Source organism: Solea senegalensis, linkage group LG17 (genome assembly GCF_019176455.1).
Source record: "Solea senegalensis isolate Sse05_10M linkage group LG17, IFAPA_SoseM_1, whole genome shotgun sequence".
Lineage (NCBI taxonomy): Eukaryota > Metazoa > Chordata > Actinopteri > Pleuronectiformes > Soleidae > Solea > Solea senegalensis.
Window position 1 is genome coordinate 9,229,193 of NC_058037.1, and position 12,297 is coordinate 9,241,489.

At 42.8% G+C, this 12,297-nt stretch overlaps 1 protein-coding gene across 11 annotated transcripts in view; it reads right to left on the reverse strand.

The window, feature by feature from the left end:
* Window positions 1-12,297, reverse strand: part of eya4 (EYA transcriptional coactivator and phosphatase 4) — a 42,312-nt gene that overhangs the window by 9,525 nt on the left and 20,490 nt on the right. For 6 of the 11 annotated variants that reach the window (XM_044049061.1, XM_044049065.1, XM_044049066.1 and 3 more), the window contains 11 exons: window positions 11,050-11,099; window positions 8,542-8,663; window positions 6,144-6,227; window positions 5,516-5,593; window positions 4,815-4,881; window positions 4,252-4,394; window positions 3,630-3,773; window positions 3,371-3,453; window positions 2,250-2,424; window positions 986-1,122; window positions 740-823 (listed from right to left, as the gene is read on the reverse strand). In XM_044049061.1, the coding sequence (XP_043904996.1) occupies window positions 740-823; window positions 986-1,122; window positions 2,250-2,424; window positions 3,371-3,453; window positions 3,630-3,773; window positions 4,252-4,394; window positions 4,815-4,881; window positions 5,516-5,593; window positions 6,144-6,227; window positions 8,542-8,663; window positions 11,050-11,099 (1,167 nt within the window). The remainder of the gene's footprint in view (window positions 1-739; window positions 824-985; window positions 1,123-2,249; window positions 2,425-3,370; window positions 3,454-3,629; window positions 3,774-4,251; window positions 4,395-4,814; window positions 4,882-5,515; window positions 5,594-6,143; window positions 6,228-8,541; window positions 8,664-11,049; window positions 11,100-12,297) is intronic. The other 5 variants (XM_044049069.1, XM_044049070.1, XM_044049064.1 and 2 more) reach the window with 2 other exon arrangements.

The following is a 12,297-nucleotide window of genomic DNA, read 5'->3' on the forward strand; positions in this document are numbered from 1 at the left end:
TCCTCCTCCTCCCTCGGGTTGTTTGGATTTTGCCGCACAGTCCGAGAACTGTTTAAAGACATTTTAGCGTGTAAATTAATCTGAACCTGCAAAAGATCCCAGAGGGAACTGAGCCCTTGTCTTGCCAAGTGCTCTCCTGGGCCAGTAACGGGATCATCCATCATCTCTTTAGGCCTCAACGGAGCAGCAGTTATTGTTTGAAAAACGGGATGATCTAGTTCTAAACCATGCAATTTAGTAGGTAGTAGTCAACACCAATGATTTATGTCAGATGATTAAAGATTTATTTGTGGTGTTGAGTAAAAGATAATTCACGTTCAAAAGTATTGTTATAATAATCCTATCTTTTAATTCTATTTGAATCCCCAGCACTGATTGCAAACATTTGACTGTGAAGGTAGCCTAGAGTAATTCTCACTACCAAGCTGTTAAATTGATATTTGTTAAAAAAAAAAGGGCACGTAATTACTGGAAAAAAAAACATTATTCCACACTATTACCAAGCTGGAAAGTACATTAAAGATGAGATGGCATTACTGTAAATGTATAACCGTACTATACCTGTACTGTAAAGTGTTATAGATAAAAAAAAATTTAAAGTCACTGCATGTATTATATCTCAAAGTGTGAGTGAGCAACGCATAATTATAGCGATATGGATTAAATAATATATTGTTATTGCATTGTCCACCCCTAGATTTAGATACAGTCTTAAAAGTCTCTGTATATAAAGTCTTACCTTGCCATATTTCTGAGCGTAGGAGCCAGTGAGCAGAGAGTGGAAGACAATGATTGTTTCGTCCAGATCCCACACAAACACCCTCTTAGAGAAGAGATGAGAAATTAAAAGCGACATTAAAAGGTGGACGTTACATACATACAGACACAGTGACATGGGTGGTCCTGTCCTGCTGTCCATCTTGACTAGAATCCTCAGTCTGTAATGTAAGTGCTCTGTCAGTGAGTGTTTTTCTGGGTCCTTTACCTCTAGGTCACTATCAGGGGGAGGGGAGGGGTTGTTCTTGCGGCCCCTACCCCGGGACTTGGACCCCCCACTCCGACAGGCCCGGTCATCCAGCTCTTTGATGGGCGTTGAGGGGCTCTGCACTGTGTCAAAGTCTCCTGGGAGAGAACACAAACACAGACGGGACATTTAAAAAAAAAGAAAGGTTTTTCAGATTTACAAATGTCTGTCTCTGAAATAGCAATCACAAGCTACAGTATATTTGCCCTTCGTCAAAGCAACAGTAACGATGTGGTTTGAGCTGATCCCGCAGGTGTTCTGGAGTTGTATCCACTTCAGGAGAAGCAGTAACTCAGACTTTGTACACTAATAAGCAATTTTTTTGTCAGGTTTAATAATTCAGGGTAATTGCCAGGACAGATCAACTTTAAGACCAGCGTGAAACCTAAACAAAAGTCCTCCTGGTATTCTGAGTGATTCACATGCAAATGTAGAGCTTTGACAGAAGAGGGAACTGTGAAATAAATCACAAAACCTGAGGAAATCCGATGCTTATTGCAAAGATACTGTACCTTCGCAATGATGCAGGAGCACATTTGAGCACACACACTCAACGCACGCATGCATGCACACGCGCACACACACTCCTAATATCTCCCCATATGCTCCCACTGCTGTGTGGTAACTGGAACCAGACTCTAAACTTCAGCTCTCATATTGTTATGTCTCAATCAGGGAAAAGGGGAGGTGGAGAAATGGGGAGGGGGTGCGGGTGGATAAAGACACAAAAAGACACAGAGAGCGTGTGAGCAACCCAAAGATAAAGGTACCTATTGTAAAAAAAGAAAGAGAAAAGCGAATAAGAAAAAGTGAGAAAGGCAGCAAGAGGCAAAGTGCCAGTGACAGGAAGAATGATAAGCTCCTTTAATCAGGCTTCCTGAATTACAGCCAAGACAAACCAAAGAAAAATGTGAAAAAAGAAAAACAAAAATATGAAGCCATATTTCTGCACATATGGCTGCACTTTAGCTCCTTCTTATTTGTGTGTCTCTCCTCCTCTCTTTCTCCGACGAGTGTGTAGAAGTGCAATATTGAACATAACTTCACTCTAATCAAAGTCTCTCAGGCTAATGTAAACACACGCCGATTCACCAATTAGTGAGCCTGATGCCAGGTAACCATGGCGACAGTCTGAAGTCGCTTCCTGTGCTTCATCATAGGCTGAAAGAGGGTTGTGAACTCAGTTACCAAAACTGTGGTATTTTTTTGACTTTTTTTCACAAACCTGGGTGAAGTTCGGCAGCCTGTCCGGTCATAACGGGGCTGGGGTCTTGCAGCTGGTAGGCTGCCGTGGAGCCTGTGCCATCCACGCTGTTGGAGGTCATATATGTCCCATAAGAGGAGGCGGAATAATACTGGGCATACTGGTTTTGGCCAAATGTTGTGTATGAGGGATAATCCTGCAGAGAAAACATAATCAGTTATGAGCACACACAAAACACCCAAAGTGCAAAGGAACTGGAAAATTCTGCTGTTTCACTTGAAAAGTTCAGTCTGACTTTTGAGAGCAGATTTTTTTACAAGTGTTCCCTCACATACCCCTAATCCTTTATTCCATCCATTCTGTATTTTACATCTCCAAAACAATTAAAGCCTTGTGTTGCTGCCTTTTACAGACTCAGAGGAGATGGACGCTTTTACGAGTCGGCTCTTTAAACCTGTCACTATGTCCATCTCTACAAGTCCTTATAAAGCCCACCACATGAATGCACGCATGCATGCATGCACGCACAGTTGGTGTGTAGTCAGCAAAGTATGCGTATACATACAGTATACATACAGCCTGGCTTTCAATCAGTCGCTCTCAGTCACTGCTCGCTTTCTCTTTTTCTGTTAAACTCATACACACATGCTCACACAATATTCCCCTTAATCCACCCACATGAGCCAAACCTTGACTTTCTTCCTGTAAACAGCCACATCTATCATAGTGGGACACTGAAATCTCCCCCTTAAGCATTTTACTACCACAATACAATTCATCATATAGACGCAGAGAAATATTGAGAACAAAACATTCTTTCACAAAGACTAATTTTCTGCCTCTCAATGTTTTCCCATTTTGCAGGGTCGAAGTGTAATTAGATTCTTTTTTTCTGAGTCAGGACAAGTCGTGTGGGATTGTAACTGCAAAACCACTTCTGGTCTCAGTTGGTATCGTGACTGCGGCGAACACAAAACTGTCTTTTGTCTGAGCTGACATCATGAGGAATAATCGGCATTTGCTTGACCACTCGGCGCAAATGTGGCCACAACACGGTCGAAACTCCCTGAGGAAGTGAGCTTCCTTGTTGGCCCCCGGGATACGTGAAAGATGACGTGAATGATAAACGGAGACACAAATACCTGCTGTGTGGCAGTGTAGTTGGCGGGGTTGGACACTGAGTTGTTGGTGGTGTAGAGGCCTGAGGAAGAAGTGAAACTGGAACCTGGAGGGAGGGAGGGAGGGAAAAAAAAGTGGAATGAGACCTAGGGACAGCAAAGGCAGAGACAGTGTGGAGACAAAGGAGCTCAATAAAAAGGTCTGATCATTTTTCATTAGGGATTCAAACTTCCACATTTTTCAACATCAGGAGAATATACGATGTAAACCCTGCACACTGACCTGGCATCTGATAGGGTGAGTATGCAGTCTGACCAGGCTGAGGTGTGGTGAAGCCGGGGCTGTAGCTGAGGCCCGTCTGCAGAGGAGACTGACTCTGAGCCAGGCCGCTCTCCGTCTTGATGCCTGGCAGCATCACTCCAAGGTCTAGAACAAGAAAGAAACACTGAGTATTGAATTTAATGGTCACATTTAACAGTGCAGAATGCACAGCTTAAAACTGGGACAGTGGACTGTTTTTGGAACAGTCCACTGTGGACTATCGTCAATCACTGAATGTATGATCTTCGTGTAACTGAAAAGACCTTCTTCAAGTCCGTTATGATCACGTGAGATGCTCAAAATTCAGGAGCTGGAATTAGAAAATGTTTGGCAAAATGATCTGAACAATAAATCAATCAAAAAAACAAAAACAAATGTTTGGACACAAGAAAACAGATATTCCAGGATTTTTACAGCCTCCATATATTCCAGTCAAAATTGTAATGATATCCCTTTACTTGCGACACTTGTTAGTGCTGCTTTTATTACAGGTGGATTCAAAATATGAGCTGCTATTAAAAACGGGTTAGCGTTTTCGGCTACCGTACGTCCTTGTAATGTGTGTTTTTTTTTTTTTTCATACCATAGGTGGACAGTCCATAGGCCTGTCCTGTCTGGGAGTAAGTGGTGTAGACGGAGGACTGCTGCATGCTGCTGAACTGGGGTTGACCAGCGTACGTCGGCATGGGAGGGGCTGCAGGTGTGGAGAGGATGTGAGGGTAAGGCCTATAGGGAAGGAGAGGTAGGTGACATATTTGAGGTAAATCCTGGGCCTGTTGTAATAATTTAATAGGTAAATGAATGACATTTGAATCTAGATGATTTCCACACATAGACATAGTCTTCAGAGTTTCTCCTTAGGCCGAACAGGAAGTGAGAAGATATTAAAATCACTTGATTTATAATGTCAGTAAACATTTTCCTGAGCAGTTAACAGTCTCATCCGCTAGTTCTGGGTCTTCTTCAATAGAACGTGATGCAAATTTTGTAAACTATGCTCCCGTTTGGGTACAACAACATTGTGATTGACAGCTAGTATCGTCCCGGTTGCAGGTGATGCCTCTGAACAAGGAGTGGTGGTGATATTTAATCTTGGAAAAGCAGTCACTGTTGTGTAAAAAAAAAAGAAGAAAAAGTCAGACTTACTTTGAAGGGTAGAGAGGAGGAGAGTACTGATGAGCTGAACGAGGGCTGTACCCGCTGCTGGTGATTACTAAAAACAGCACAATAATCAAAAACAACAAGACAAAAACAGGTTACGGATGGTGTCAACTCAGATTTTCTGTGTCCATTTCACATTCAAGGCCCTCGATTTGTTGGAGTGAGAGCACTGTTCCAGTAAACATAATTTGAATCATTTTGAATGGAGAGACGCCAAGTTATTCCTCTTTAGAGAGCATGGAACCCCTTACAGTGGGCCTCACAGTAAAACACACAGTCTGTTTGTGGTCATTGAGATGTGAGGGCTCAATACTGACAAACACCCCGCTGATTCTTAACCCTCACAGTGTGTTTCTGAATGGTTATGTGTATTAGTGCGTGTGTGTGTGTGTGGTGTAAAGAAGTCATGGGGTCGTGTGTGTGAGTCTAAAAAAAAAAAGTCAAGTGTAAAATTGCTCCTCCCCTCGCTCTCATCCCTGTGCCAGCCTCTGATGACGCAATCCAAGGACAGGCAATACTTCATGGGATTAAAGCTTTCAGCGGCTCGACCGCTGAGCCGGCATGGATGGTGGTGTTTGTGTGACTTCTCTGAGACTTAAAAAACGACGGGAAAGTTTCTTCTATCCAGCAAAGAAACGCCTTAGTGTGTATTTCTGTCCACTGATTTTGTGTGAGTGTGTTGTTACCTGAGCCTGCGTATGTGTCCAGTGCTGTGTCGCCTGTCGTAGTGACTGTATCGTTGTTGTTCATAGGCTCTGTTTTCACTTAAGGAAGAGGGAAAGGATCAGGGTTAAGGGAGGCCAGTAAGGAAGTACCATCTCACACACACACACACACACACACACAAAGAAAGCCTTATTAAGTAAAGAGCAGAAAAACTACCATGCACTTCCTGTACGAGAGCAACATGTTGTTATGCAGCCTTCCCACACTTTATGACTCTATAAACCAAATCCATTTTTTTTAGCTCAGAAAAGTATGAAAATTAAAAATGTAATCTTTTCAGTCATTAACATATGATCCATGGTAAATATTTACGTACTTCCCAAGCTTAAATATCAAATGCTCTATTTTCACAGGTGGGAACACTGCAGATACACAGTATAAAAAAACTCCATACACTGATAAATTCACAATATAATCCAAAGACTGGAGGAAAATACTGCACAGCAAATAAACAAAAGAAAACCACAGCAAATCTGGCATAAAAACACCATCACGTTGGACCAGACTAAAACTCTTAAAACCCATCACTTCTGCATTAAGCTTAAATGACCATTAGCCTGGGATTCACACACACATGCACGTCTGTACCATAGTCCTTGGTGCCCAGGGCCGGGGGCGGGCTGCTGCAGCCCAACAGCCAATCAGCCGTGTTTAGAACGGTCATATTTTCACCTAAAGGAGTGTAAGGTAGGAAGGAGGTGAGGATACGACACCGGGAAACCAGAGGGAAGTCTCAGGTATAAGGCACATGATGATCATTTGGAAAAAGAAAAGCAGGTATTTGTACTGTCAAAAGATATTTATGATATTAAAGGAAGGAAAAATGTTGGGGTATACACTTTTTTTTTTTTGCCAAACGTTAGATAAATAGGCCAACTTTGTGAGTATAAAAATAGGAGACTACAGGAATATTTGACCTTACAGCATCTCCAAAGCTCATTAAATGAAGCATTTGGAAGGGAGGCCGATGGAAAAAAAACACAAAAATAAAAAAAAATACTAATTGCTCTTTTGCTCAAGTTTTTACTTTCAGTGGGCTGATGTTGCTATTTTCTCTGTATCATAGGTATATTATTATCTGAGTTTTGCTCTTGAGGGAAAATATCTGGCTCTTTAGTTGCTGTTTTCGTTTCTTTTTCCTTAAAGAAAACTCTTGATGTGTTAAAAAAAAATGTGCTGACAAAGTGTAAGGGGGAATGAAACCAAGGAAAAACTAAAAAAAAACTAAAAGTGGCACAGTGGCGATAATTACGTATTGTGACTGACTACCTTTAACATGCAGTCACGCGAGCCACTGTACATATACAAATACATAATGGAACCACTTAAACTAACGGACATATAAGTGGAAATGTTCTCCTTATAAGTGAATAATCGTATAATATAACTATTTAAAGCGATTTATAGAAAGAGCAGTACATCCATAAACTACCTTAAACATCCCTTTCCTGTTTCCCTCTCCGAACACGATAAAGACTCATCATTGCTGACCATCAAGAGCTCAATTTCATCCAGGACAACTTCATTAATCCCCTCGGGGAGCAATATAACCCATCAGACGAGCCCTGATGAAGACAAATGAATTGCTATGGAGATGGCCCACGGGCCGGAGCGCTGGCTGATGTCAGGTGAGGGGAATGTTGGGTATGTCGTTTGTTTTGGCTGCGAGCTTGTAGACGCAGCGCTGTCTGCTTAATCCATTAAGCGTGAGCTCATCAAAAATGATTTAATGTGCTCTAATATGGTCCGAGTGCGCTGTTCACTCCTCTTCTCCGAGCTATTCCTGAGAGCGAGGCTCTGTTTTGACAAATCGACTTGACCGAATGCAGCATCTCACTTTTTCCATTACACAATAAAAGTGGTCCCCTTAAATCAGCAGCAGATCAAAGGATCATTCTCAACAAAAGCACTTACATGCAGCACCGCTACATCAAACTGCCCCGTCAAATAAGAGTCCAGAGTAGAGACAAGGAGAGAGAGAGGGGGGGTGGGATATGAAGGGTGACAAAAGAACGAAATGACTGGATGGCTAAAGAACGGCACATGGAGCGGGGCGAGGAGAAACACAGAGAGGGTTGGATAAAGGACAGAAAAAGAAAAGAGAGGGATCACTGGTGTTGACATCTAAGAGAGCAGTGATGCTTTAATGCTCTTGTAGAAGGAAATAGTTTCCAGTGGGAAACACACACACACACACACACGTTCACTGCCAAGTGGTCAGCGGGCGGAGGAGCGCAGAAGTGCTTCACCGTGTGTTTGCACACATTCACATTCTCCAGCGGTTTACTCAAATGTTAATGCCAGCACGTGTGTGTGTGTGTGTGTGTGCATCTGCATGTGCATGTCTCCTTCCGCTGCTATAAATCCCCAAAAAAAAACTTATTGGAAATCTGTCTGACTGATGATTTTGCAATAGATTTAATTACATTACATTACACTCTTGAAATGCCCAAAGTGACTTACACAGCATGTGTGGTCAAGCTCTGCGGGAGGCGGCCATATTTTTTACATTTTCTCCTCCAGTGAAAGAAATCCGGCATTGTTATTTTAAATGAGGTGTTGACGCCTATGAGATGATGGACAGTGATTCTCCTGCCCTGACGTCTGAGAATCTAAATAAATTAGTGGAATATTCTGAGGAGGATAGGCTGATTTGCCTTTTGCCTTCATTCAGTGGCACCAAAAGCACCTCATTAACTATTTGTATGTAATATATCATTAGTAATCACTGGCACAAATAGTGCCAACGTAGAGCAAGTTCATTACAACAGCTTTGTTTTACTTTTTTGGGCTGAAGAATCAGAGGCCACAATACACGTTTTATTAAGAAACTCAATAAGCCATGGTCAGTCTTTGTCGTCCTCATGACGACTGACCACGATCATAATAGAACTGGCCACAAAAATAACTGTATTGAAAACAAGAAGAGCAGCTAACTAAAAACAAACCCACTAGCACAGAATCAAACAACGTTCTGCCTTCTCACCTCCTGTTCCATTGGTGGTGATGGAGGGGCTGCCAAGGTTGTTCTTGTCGAGCTTGGAGCCTGTTGAGTCTCCACCTCCCACACGGTTATGAGGACTGGCTAGGTCCTGCATTTCCATAGACCTATGGGAGGAAGGACGGTGAGGGAGGGGGGGGGTAGAAGGAGATGAAAATGAGATGAACTGTGATTTTTGAATGGCTACCAGATCAACAGCAGTGTGCTCACACAGCCAGAGCTGCCCCACCAGTGAGCACAGTCAGTAACACACGGGAATCACCAACGCACAGAGTAGTCCACTCCCATTAGCATGTGTGCAGTGGCGTTGGATGTTAGTCTGTGGGACTGTTGGCTCTTAAGCTCTTTGTGTGTGTGTGTGTGTGTGTGTGTGTGTGTGTGTGTGCACACTTCTGGGCTCCAATACAAACCCAAAGCCTGCCAGCATGCTTTAGTTTTACAATGTGTTCCACATGCATGACTGGGACGACCCGGCACACAAGGTGGTAATGATAAAGTGAGAGAGTGTGTGTGTGTGTGTGTGATGTGAAGTAAACACAAAGAGAACTAGACTGAAGATGCATGTTTATGGGGGTAATTATGTTGTAAATCAGACATTATTGTTTATTCGGGTCCCTGTTGGTTATTACAGTGAGAACAACTGCTCTCCCAAGGGTCCGTAATGCACAGTCAGCGGTGTGATTGTTTCTAATAAAACATTTCTTGCACATGCACTGTAAGAAAAGCAATATAAATCATCACTGTTGCCACAAACCCACACACTGACATGTTCTCTGGTGAAAGACAGCTTCATGTTGAGTCTGTGTGTGTGTGTGTGTGTGCGTGCCTGCACACACCCTGACTCACACTGACTGCACACAGGTCGGTCGCACTTGTGTGAGACATCAAAGTGAGAAATGACAGAGATGGAGGGAGAATGAAATGCGGGGCTGCCGGTCTACACACTATCTGTGTGTGTGTCTGTGTGTGTGTACTAAGCAAATGAGTGTGAGACAGCGCACATCTGTGTGACGTCCTGGAAGCCGTCCATCGCAGTGCTGTGGGCAGATAGCATCACCACACATGACTGCAACCCACAGTCAGACTGACAGGTATAAACATATAGCTTTCAGCAGACAAAGGGAGCGACGCGGCTGAAGGGCGCAAAAGACGGAGCGTACAAAAGATAAACACTATAAATCAAGTCTTTTTTTTTCTATTTACAGCTAAACATTAATTCCGCTCTCCTGTAGACTAACAACACTGATCATTGTTTTAACATCAACAGCGCTGTATTGTCTTTGAGATATTGAGCCAGGTCCTAATGTAAAAACAAAAGCCTAAAACATCCCCGCAGTAAAAGTGAACAACTTTCACACATTATGCCGCTTATTCACTCTCTTATTTGCCTCAACACTCTTCATCCATCCTCGCTTTGTGTCGCTCAACAGTCTGAACTCCTTGTCTATTTTTCCCCCCTCTTTGCTCCCCATCGCTCTCCCCTTGGGAGACGATGGCAAGAGTGTTTCATTAACTCCGTTCTGGTTTTCACATCATCGTGCTTTATCTATCTGCAATGTACTGCATATTGTTTAAAAATGGCAAACTTGGTGTCTGTGTGCGGCGCCGACGAAATGTCACGTGAAAGTAAGAAAAACACCCGACGACAGCTTCCCATAATGTGTCCGACAGCCATCGATCACTTAATCCATTCAGCCATGAATAATTAATAGATATGAATTACTGTATGTGCAGCATGGTCCCTCTTGTGCTTATTGGATCAGTATCGGTGTATATTTCAGTGTGTGTGTGTGTGTGTGTGTCTTGGGAATGTGTTGATGACCTCATCTCGCAACTGCAGTGAAACCTCACCTCGCTGCACCATGACCAGAGAGTTGGTACACGCACAAGTGTACATCAACACACACACACACACACACACATATTATAGTCAGTCTAAAAGGGTATAAAAGTATCTCACCAGAAAATGACTTTGGTAGAAGATGAAGATGAAGTCACTTTTTATTTTATTACTTAAGTAAAAGTCTTAAAGTATATTACATTTATTTAATAGTCATTCTCTGATATAAAATGTACTTAAGCCATGGTAGCTCCAAGGTAGGGTGAGTTGTCTTTCAACTTGAAGGTTGTGGGTTCAATTCCTGGCTCTGCTTGTGCAGTGTGCAAATGGTTGTGAAAGATGTGTGAATGGATGAATGGCAACATTTCAGTGTAAAGCAGTTCATCGAGACTACAACATTTCTATATAAATACAGACCATAATACCAGCTCTTCTTCTGAGGATTTTATTTGGTAGTAACGTGTAACAAAGATAGTTAGAGGAAATGCAGTGGAGTAAAAGTTGATAGGAATAAAAAAATAAAGTAAAGACACGTGAATTGTGTGCTGAAGTACAGTAACAAAGTATTTGTACTTCGTTACATTACAACACTGCATATAGTCAAGAGAAACCTGGCATTGTCTGTCACATGGTCACATACTGTACGTGCGTACCTGGCGTCTGAAGGGTCTGGAACATGAGATTCACTGTGTGATTTCTTCACCTGCAGGAAAACCAGAGAACAGGAAACTGTGAATTAGCACACGCGTATACATTGGATGTCACATTCATATAATGAGACCCAAAGTTCAGTGGGTCATAAACTCGCCTCATAAACAGCTTCTAATGGTGTTTACCACACATCAAATAACCCCAAAGTAGGAAGCGCAAAATCCCCAACAATATGTAACCAAACAAAAATCTGACTTCTGACCTCCAGGTAAACTAGAGCATGCTGCACTTCGACTTCTTCAATGCGATAATGTAAATATAATAAATCAGTATCCACTGCTGCGGCCCACAAGTGTGACACAAGTGCTAACTGGCATCTAAGTGACAGATATTAACTTTCCCTTGTTCACCTGTGACCCTGCTCCACCATAAGCTCAAGCCTCTTCCTCAGCCCTTAAAGAGTTGAAGGGTCACAACGGGGTCATGTTAGGTCACCAAGCTCACTCTTCACCCTTAAATGGGTCAGTGTAGACACTAAATTGAGCGTTTATTGAAGGGTGGGGGTGTGTGTGTGTTTGTGTTTGTGTAACCAACCGACATTTGGTTGTCAGTCACTGTACGGTCGAGCTTTTCTTTCATCAAAAAATAAAAGGACTAAGAAAACTTAGTTGGGCCTCGGTGCTTTTCCACCACAGTGTACACTCACCACACTGACACACAGGCTGGTTTGATGTGTTGCTGCATGTGAGGGTATGTGGAGCAAGACAGCAGACCAGCGGTTCTCTATTAAAATTCCTCCCTCTTATTTGGAACAGGAACTAATTAGAACAGTAAATGCAGGGCGGAGCGAGGGCCAATGTGTACCAGCTGCCCTATAATCACTGTGTCAACACACTGTCGAGGTGTAGGGCACGCGCGAGGTGCCAAACACACACACACGCACACACGTGCACATGGAAATGTACATACAAACACACACACACGATCCAATTCACCTAGGCAGCATATTTTGAGCCATTTACACATTATCGCAATCACAGGTAAGTATACAGAGAAAGTGCTTGGCCAAGCAGACACTTAACTCCAGGTTTGTGGAAACTAGGACATTTATATGAGTGTGTGTGTGTGTGTACTTGTGTTTCTATCTTTGTGGGGACGCCTCCTCCATACCTGGTGAAGTGAGGACATTTTGGGTCTTTAGGGTCGTAATTAAGTCAAATGTGTTATGTCGATGCGTATCAAGGATAGGA